The sequence below is a fragment of the Pinus tabuliformis genome, chromosome 3_1 (assembly GCF_031772625.1).
Source record: "Pinus tabuliformis cultivar Carrire ecotype Pingquan chromosome 3_1, CPIR1, whole genome shotgun sequence".
NCBI lineage: Eukaryota > Viridiplantae > Streptophyta > Pinopsida > Pinales > Pinaceae > Pinus > Pinus tabuliformis.
In genome coordinates, this window is record NC_142301.1 from 261,879,389 (window position 1) to 261,888,089 (window position 8,701).

The following is an 8,701-nucleotide window of genomic DNA, read 5'->3' on the forward strand; positions in this document are numbered from 1 at the left end:
AACATAAAAAAATATACCAAAAAAATTACATTTTGAATAATCTTATACCTTATCAAATGTGTTAAATCATTTATTATCAATAATTGTGAATTTATTATAAATAACATACAAAAATCAACAATTTTAATATTTTTTAAACAAAATGTTTTTAAAATCTAATAAAACAATCTTTAACCTACTTCATTAAAAACATTAAAAATAATACAAATTAATTTATATATTTACATTATATAATTTTGCTCGGTTATTAAATTTAAATTTCAAAATCATAATTATTAAATTCAAGCTTCCCAAGTGTAATTATTAAATTTATATATTAAATAATACAAATCAATTTAACTATTTACATTATATAATTTTGCCCCGTTATTAAATTTAAATTTCAAAATCATAATTATTAAATTTAAGTTTCACAATTGTAATTATTAAATTTGTATATTCAAAACATCTAACAAAAAAATTAAAAAATCAATCATGATTACTAAATTTGAAAAATAAAAAACGTCTCGAAAAACTTAAAAACCTTAAAATATTGAGAATTATCTTATTCCTTTCCTATGAAGTAAGTTTATCAATAACAAAATATCTCATTTGCTAATATCAATTTAAACCTTTATTAAAAAATTATAACATAACGGTTTAAGTAAATTTTATAAACTATAAAATATTAAATTCAATATTTTCACTTAATTTTAAATTATTAAAAAATTAATTAAAAGATAAAAATATTTTATCAAAGCTTAAAATTATTATTGGATTTGTTTTTTAGATGTAAGGAAATTGGTTTTCCCACCAAGAGGTAGAAGTATTTGGCAAAAGTGAAAACTTGCTTTCTTTAAAACTACTAGCAAATAATTCTAGATAGTGTGATTTCCTTAAATAATAATAAAACACGCTGCATTAGCGATAACAACCAATTATAACTATCCCTACTTTTAATTTGACAAATCAATTATGATAAAAAAATTTACCCTTAAAAAAATTATCTTTAACTAATATCAATGTAAAATCTCTATTAAAAAATTATAATATAAATGCGTTAACCTAAATTTGATGAATTATAAAATAATAAATTTAATATTTTCACTATATTATTTAAAAACCCAATTAAATTCCAGATCAATACATTTATATACATTAAAAGAAAGGAAAATAAGGTTTATAAGCGTATTTATTTTATAATTTAATATAAGATCCATTTATCTATTTATCTATTTTTTAATTCTCGGAATTCCCGAACACTCAGCGTCACGGGTATCCCTCGACTGCTCAGGTGTACTCACGAGTCGTGGTTGACAGGCCTACACGTACAATGAAAAACGGCTTGCCTCAACCTGCACACAAACAAAGGACTCAGACACATCATGGAGAATCAAAATCTTCCACACTATGAATATAGAAAGAAAGAAAGAAAGAAATTATTTTAATGTCCACGAGGCTAAAGATAGCCTATGGGACAGATTGCTTTTTTATCTGCTTGATGTATTCGGCCTTTTTTTTTTTTTGTGAAGCTTCACAATAAATGCTCCCGTCTTCTCGACAAACCCCTCGTTAAATAGATTATCCCAAGAGTTAGCTGCCAGTGTATCTGCATAACTTTCCCTGTTGTCTTTGAAGGCCTCACATTCTAAAATGAAATGTTTTTCTGTTTCCACTTTTCAGGAAGAACAAAAAATGCATACCCTTTCCTCCCACACTTCCTTTGGCCTTTTCCAGCGTGCTGTTTCACAACGGAGTTGATGAGAATTAGTGCTTAACTGAGCAATAAGAATTTTGGTTCTCCAAGAAATATTGGCCTCTATGAGAAAATATTAACAAGAAAATCACAAGCTCGGAAACAGAGTACTCTGCTCTGCCAACAATGAGCTTTTCTACTCTGATTGCCAGAAATATCATAACTGGAAGCAAAAGCCCTGCAAATCAATTTCCCACTCATAACCGATACAGTAACATCTGCATCCTTCATAAACAGGATGCTGGTTTTTCTAACCTACAGGGATGGAGATCACATACTTATTTTTCAGGGAATGATAATCTGAGATTTGTTGGGGGCTTTGAAGCTAAGGCACCTCGATTTGTTGGGGTGCCTAAATCTGGAATGGGACGAGGTTCCGGGGGAATTCATGGCGGGAGACGCCGAAGGAGACGGAGGACATCTGGGAATGAAGTCGAGAATCTGGATCTAGAAGGCGAGGGTGATGTGAATGATGACAGCGATACAAATTGTGGCAGTGATGATGCAGAAAGAGTATGTATATATGTTTTATATCTTTAATTGGGTTCAGAAAGGCCATCTTTGAAGTGATGGTGGGACTGCTTTGTCTAGTGGTTGTTTCTTACTTGTCTAATGATAGGCAAGCCTTAATACTACAGTGCATATCCGGACTTTGTTTTACTATAATAGTCAGACAAGCCTTAATACTACAGTGCATATCCGGACTTTGTTTTACTATAATAGTCATTCTCTGATTGGGTGTGGGGTGATGAAATAGTTTTTTGTCGGAATTTCGTAATGGGTGTGGGGGCGATGAAATAGTTTTTTTGGTTGGAATCTAGTAATACAATCTATAGTAATAGATTATGATTTCTTATAAATAGTTTTTTGGTCGGAATATCGCAATACAATTTATACTAAGATTGTGATTCTTATTGTTTAAAATGTATTTTTGAACGCATAAATAGATTCAACACCCTAAAACAAACCGTGTGGCACTGGATGTATGTTTGCAGATTAAACAACTTAAACTTATGATTTTTAAAAATATCTATAGATTTTTGGACAAAATTGACCAGAAAAAGTATTCGGAAAAAGGCCATTTTGTTCATTAGTTATTAGTTAGACTATGTGTTTTCTAATTGTGTGGACTACGCATTTTCTAATTGCGTGGTGTGTGAATAGTTCTATATCTGTGATAATTGTGATATGTATCTTGTACAGTTGTGATATGAAGTACCCATAATGTGTAGACTAGTTGGTTTATGTGGGTTTAGTGTCTATCAGGTTCAAGCATCATGGGTTGGGTTGAGGATAATGGTAAGGATGGGAGCCATTTCTAGGGAATTAAACTATCCCAAATCTTTACACAATCTTGATGATAGCATTCGACTGCTGAGCAGATCAGTCTCAAGCTTTATACAATCCTGATGATAGCATCCCACTAGTGAGCCACTAATAAGCATATCATTCTCCAACTATACAGAATCCTGATCATAGCATCCCACTACTGACCAGATCATTCTTCCATTCAACATTGAGCTGACCCTAGCCTATACTGAACCTAGTTGTGGAAAAAAACAGTTGTGATACAAAAATTAAAATGTTATTGGTACTAAAGGCTTTTTCCATTCTGGATGCTGGTTTTATGGTAAGTCTTGATGCTGATGTACGCTGCTAAAGTGATATTATCCTTCCTCGAAAACTAAAATTGCTAATGGTCTTAGGTCCAAATTTTTTTCCATTCTGGAAACTGGCTTTATGGTAAGCCTTGATGCTGATATACTCTGCTAATGTGATATTGTCCTTTCTCACTTCAAAACTAAAATTGCCAATTGTTATAGTCAATAGACTAAAATTGTTAATAGTTTTGGTCATTATGAAAACTGGCTTCATGGTAAGTTCCTGATAGTATCCTTACTCTCTCCTTTCTCACCCTAAAACTAACATTGCTGATGGTTTGGTGTTATGCCTTGTGACCTTCATTCAACATTGAAGTGAAGCCAAATTTTCGACCATTCATCTTCCACTCTTAAAACCGTGGCGAGGGAGATGTGCACTAACCAGTTGTATATTTTTTTATCGTCAGGTTTTTCCACTTACAATTTACGCGGCGCTAATATTTAATAGAATTACCCAAAAAATTGATTAATAGATCAAGACGGGCACAAACCCAATATAAGCTAGTGCTGCGAGGAATGCTTCGCATGTTACTACTTTGGCTTATACTGCTATGAATGTGTCATTGTAGGGACCTCTGTTGCATACCCTTTCATTTCCACCCTTGAGTGAGTTTGAAATAGGCTTTAGGATTGAACACTTGCTGAAATAACCTATTCACCATCTCCTGATTTGGGCTTCAAGACTTTTGCTATATTGTTTTGCTGTGTAAGGTAATTATTCTTCATCTTAGTCTATTTGTGGCAATACTGCTACAGCTAATAGGCTACCCTAATGTCTTAGTTTATTTGTGGCAATACTGCTACAGCTAATAGGCTAATCTAATGCTTCCAGAGGCCTGGATGGAGAAATCCCCATTTAAGAATAGTTTTGAAGATGCTCGTCTATGGTTGGAAGATTGTTTCATGTTCATTCATGTCTACTGGATCAATGGGATTATGTTGTGGCATAACTGTTTCATATACAGCCATGTCTACTAGATCAGATTAGGTTGTGGCTGTTATGTCCAAATCACGTTTCAAGGTGATTTTTGAGGTACCAGAAAATTGATGTGCTCTTTTTCCTATCAATTAAGGTATTCGCGTGTCTCAAAGGAATGATCTTCATTATCATATACTTATGGATGTTCTCTAAAGAATTATCGGTACAGTGATCTGCAATAATTCTGTGGAATTTCTTAAATGAATGAAGGCTTATGATTAGGTGTCAATATTCTCGTTTCTGTTTAGAAAATGTCAGAAGTCTTGCTTGAATATTAAGATGTGGTGCTTATTTCATGGACTGAAAAGGGTTAAAGGGACTGACAATGCAGTAAGGAAATAGCATCCCTTTTCTATAGAAATAGATGTGTATGCCCCCCAAACTGACGACACTTTCTGCATCGTCAAACATTAATTACATGAAACTGTAATTTCGATGTCAAGGGATTGAGAATGGAATTGTGTTTCTCCTTGTCCTTAATCAGAATTCTAGCACTAGTCCTGATTGATATGCATTCTCTCAAAACAGTTGGCTCTTAATCCTCTAAGAGTCTAATCCTTCACCTACCTATATAATCTGTACCTTTTTTTTTGACATGGAAACAGCGAGGAGGAAGTGTCTCAGATGGGTTTGAGGATGAAGAACAGATAGAAAATTCAGAAATGAATTCCAAATCAGGTTCGAAATCTGAAGATACTAAATCCAATACACAAAACAAATTCATTTCAGGAAAAAATCTCAAGGATAAGCAGGACTCTACTGTTAATGCAATGGGACAGGTGGATTCTGGAAGACAACAGAAGACATGCACAAAATTTAATGAGGAGAAAACTCCTGTTGCTAAGAGATTAAATAAAGACAAGAGCAGTAAAGGATTGAAACCTCCAAAAGCAGCCCAGTCTTCGTTTAGAGAAGTTGCACCTGTTGCAGAAACCATATTGACAAATCCTGAAATATTTGATAGCTCTCCACCTAAGGAATCACAGGAACAAGGATGTGAGAGCTCCAAAGGATTGGAGAAAGGTTCTGAATCAAAAGGAATAGAAAATAGTGCTCATAAGGACATGATTTCAACAAAACTAAGTGCAGAGAAAGATGACAGTGGCAACAAAGATCTCAAGGGGATTTCACTTGTGAGACCACAAACTCAAAGTACACAGCAATCAGGCGATGCATTCTCATCCAACGATATTCCACAGTCTGGAAAGCCCAAAATATCAAGCAAACATGCTTATACTAGTATAAGTGCCACTGGAAGCAGAACGGATGAGACCAGTTTTAAAATGTTTGAACAGAAAAGTACAAATCACAAGGGAATGGACGATGAAAGCTCTAAGATTGCATGGGTTACTGTGGAAGATTGTCCAGGTGAAGATGCTGCAAAAATGTTGAGAGATGAAGCATCTTCAAAGGATATTGTTGCACAAGAGAATCCTGAAGCCCCTGTGATAGAGACTGCACATGATAGCAAAACCAATGCAGAGCAAAGGAGCGAGGCAAGAGATTATTTGCAGTTATCACCAAGCGAAAATTCACAAGCTGGAACTGAAGTCGATGAAGCAAATAATAATCATGAGAAAGTTGCAGGCTCGGTAGGTCATGTCACTTTCTGTACAATTGGTCTCAACTAGGACTGTTTTGTTATTGTTATTAACCAAGCACTTGAAGTATTACACCATCTTTTTGTAAAACGTGAGCAGGTTGTCCAAGTTGCAGAGCAAGTTGTCCAAATAGGACAGAAGGTCATAAATCAGGTCTCCGAGTCATTGCCTGATCCAGTTATTGAACATATGGGCCAAGTAGCGGAATATGTTTCTTCAGTGGCTGAGCAGGTTGCTACCACAGCAGGTCAGGTAACAGACACGGTATCCAGGAAGTTGAACGATTTACTTGCGGATGGTGAGGGGGAAAGTGATGATGAATTTGAAGCATATAAGACATCGGATCTTCCAGAATTCAAAGGGTTGGCAGGACTTAAAAACTTCACAATCTTGCAGGAAGATCAAGGAGTTATGACACTGATATATGATTTTTATACCTACATGCTAAAAAGCTCTTTGCCAGAATTTGCATTGGCAATGTTTTTGGCACCCATTTTGCTGAGCATGATATTCACTTTACTATATCTTCCAGAGTTTCAAGGGTTGGCACTGGAGGAAACTGCGCGCCAGTTTTTCCAATTTGCAGGGGAGGGCAAAGAGACTGAAGTAACAGGGCTTGAATTATCTTGGGCCACACTCTTCCAAGTTTTTATGTTTAGTGTTTCCCTCTCAACAGGCTTGCAGCCTGAGCTTGCACCTCTGTCACCATATACCTTAGTTGTGGCGAATTTAAATGCTCTGATTGCACAGCTCATATTTGTCTTCATGAGTGGTGCAGGTATAATACCATCACAAAACATTTTTATATTCCATCCCTTATTTTTCCAATTTAGCACTTATATATTCTGATAAGATAGACATTTCTTTTCTTTGGTTTCTTAGTTTTTGCAAGATTATCACAACCATCCCAGCCTATTAGATTCTCAAATGTGGCACTGGTGTACCCCAACATGTCAAAACGTCGACAGAGGCCAGAAGGTCGTCACAAGTAAAACTCTAAACTCTTCTCTTTATAAAGGTTTTTTCTCTCAGTTTAATACTGCATTTCACATGAGCATTTTCTTCTCTAAGTTGAGTAGGTCATGCATACATGACCTAGTCATACTGGATTTCTTATAGTCCAAAAGAAGGTTATCAATGATCTACCTTGTAGATAATGAAGAATATATATATATATTCCCTTGCAGAGTTTTGATGGCAAGATATGTATTAGCTGGGCCACAGCCATGTGAACTTGTGGATGTAAAAGTAGAGCTATCTTATATATACAATACTGTTACAAGCGCTGGCACATTCTTCCGGGCCACTCAATCTCTTAAACTGGTAAAAACAGAGACTTCCCTTACCTTTGCATATCACACATATGTTAACTATGGTCTTGACTCATGACATCATTTTCTGAAGCTTGCTTCAATAACTGATACAGACTTGTGATAGACATATCTTGGCATGACACAGGTCAGGACGGAGATAGCTTACCTGGACTATGGGATGCTGGTACGCCATGTCATTGATGAAACAAGCCCTCTGTATCAGCGAACACCTGATATGCTGGAAAAAGAGGACGCCATCTTTGTTTTAAGTGTGGTAAGTTCACTGCAGGCAATTTTGTCATGCCTGGCATGTGATGGTACAGTTCTACTGATATTGAATTTTTGCAAGTTATATAAGATCTCTATATCATAATATAATCATACAAATATAAATAAATCCTCCCTTGACACCAATAATGAAACAGGGGTGATAATGTTGTTTCTCATTCCAACAGGTTGGACTGGAACGCTCCTCAATGCGACCAATATTCAACGTCCAACATTATTGTGTTTATGACGATGATGTGATTTGGGATGCAGAATTTGAAGACATGATATTGATCAGCCAGAAGAATAAATTGATCATAGATCATTCTAAGCTCAGTGAGTGGAGGTCTGTTCAGAAGATGCAAGGCACAAAGACTAATGTTGCATAGAGAACGTTCAGAGATCCAAATCTCCTCCATTTGTAATATCAGTGTTCTGTTCCTCCCAAGTATCCTTGGGACCTTAAATGTAGTGTACCCATTCTTTGAACTCCATGGCCATAACTTGAGTTATGAAGGAAATTGGAAATAAGTTTTTCTGTTTTTTTAATGTGTGTAAGGTTCGGCTTACCAAACATGTTTCGGGGATTGAATTTCCTATCACTTGTGCTTGCCAACATATTTTTTCCTGCCAATTGTGCTACCACCCACCAACCAAACCAATTGCTAATTTACATTTTCGACACCACAGTCATCCAGGTCAAACATGATAATTTTGAATCACCATTAACCAGAAGTGGGGTTGATTAGGATGCGGTAACTAGCATAAGCTATCATGATTTCGAATCGAATCGCAATCGGTCCAAAATTTACTACCACTAGTACTAGACTCAATAGATCAAACAGTAGCTAATTTGATCAGGTAACAACAACAGGCGGATTTGGTGGAGTTGATGTGGATGGGCTTCCAGAGATGCAATTGGGGACTTTACCACTTTGTACTCTCATCTCCAGCTGGAAGATTTCATTGCGTATCATAGGAGCAGAAACAGTTAATATGTTTATCCATGCTCTTTTGAGCGTTGTGCATGCTTTGCCGCATAAACCCTAGCAATAAGATAACTCCTAGGAAACCATATGAAGATCAGATTCAAGGAATTTCTCCTTGGAATTGGGCGATTTTTTTTGGGTATCGTTTTATTTTTT

At 35.6% G+C, this 8,701-nt stretch overlaps 1 protein-coding gene across 3 annotated transcripts; it reads left to right on the plus strand.

Moving 5' to 3' along the window:
* Positions 1 to 1,386: 1,386 nt before the first annotated feature.
* On the plus strand, positions 1,387 to 8,105 carry LOC149186800 (uncharacterized). 3 transcript variants are annotated; one of them, XM_089412687.1, is made up of 7 exons: positions 1,387 to 2,248; positions 4,981 to 5,967; positions 6,076 to 6,754; positions 6,859 to 6,964; positions 7,164 to 7,299; positions 7,414 to 7,563; positions 7,745 to 8,105. In XM_089412687.1, exons 1-7 carry the CDS (start codon positions 1,862 to 1,864, stop codon positions 7,943 to 7,945), a joined length of 2,646 nt encoding a protein of 881 aa, XP_089268813.1. In that variant the 5' UTR covers positions 1,387 to 1,861; the 3' UTR covers positions 7,946 to 8,105. The 3 variants fall into 3 exon arrangements, 2 of the variants coding, with proteins under 2 accessions (XP_089268813.1, XP_089268814.1); XM_089412688.1 differs by having other exon boundaries at positions 1,389 to 2,248; positions 7,435 to 7,563; XR_016256158.1 differs by lacking the exons at positions 7,414 to 7,563; positions 7,745 to 8,105 and having other exon boundaries at positions 6,834 to 6,964.
* Positions 8,106 to 8,701: the final 596 nt, after the last annotated feature.

What these genes read in the sequence shown, in the direction of transcription:
- LOC149186800 (XM_089412687.1), top strand. Translation starts at nt 1,862, where the DNA reads ATGAGCTTTTCTACTCTGATTGCCAGAAATATCATAACTGGAAGCAAA. An exon ending in ATGAGAAAGTTGCAGGCTCG is followed by an intron (nt 5,968 to 6,075) that starts GTAGGTCATGTC and finishes AAACGTGAGCAG; the next exon opens with GTTGTCCAAGTTGCAGAGCA. An exon ending in CCACTCAATCTCTTAAACTG is followed by an intron (nt 7,300 to 7,413) that starts GTAAAAACAGAG and finishes GACTTGTGATAG; the next exon opens with ACATATCTTGGCATGACACA.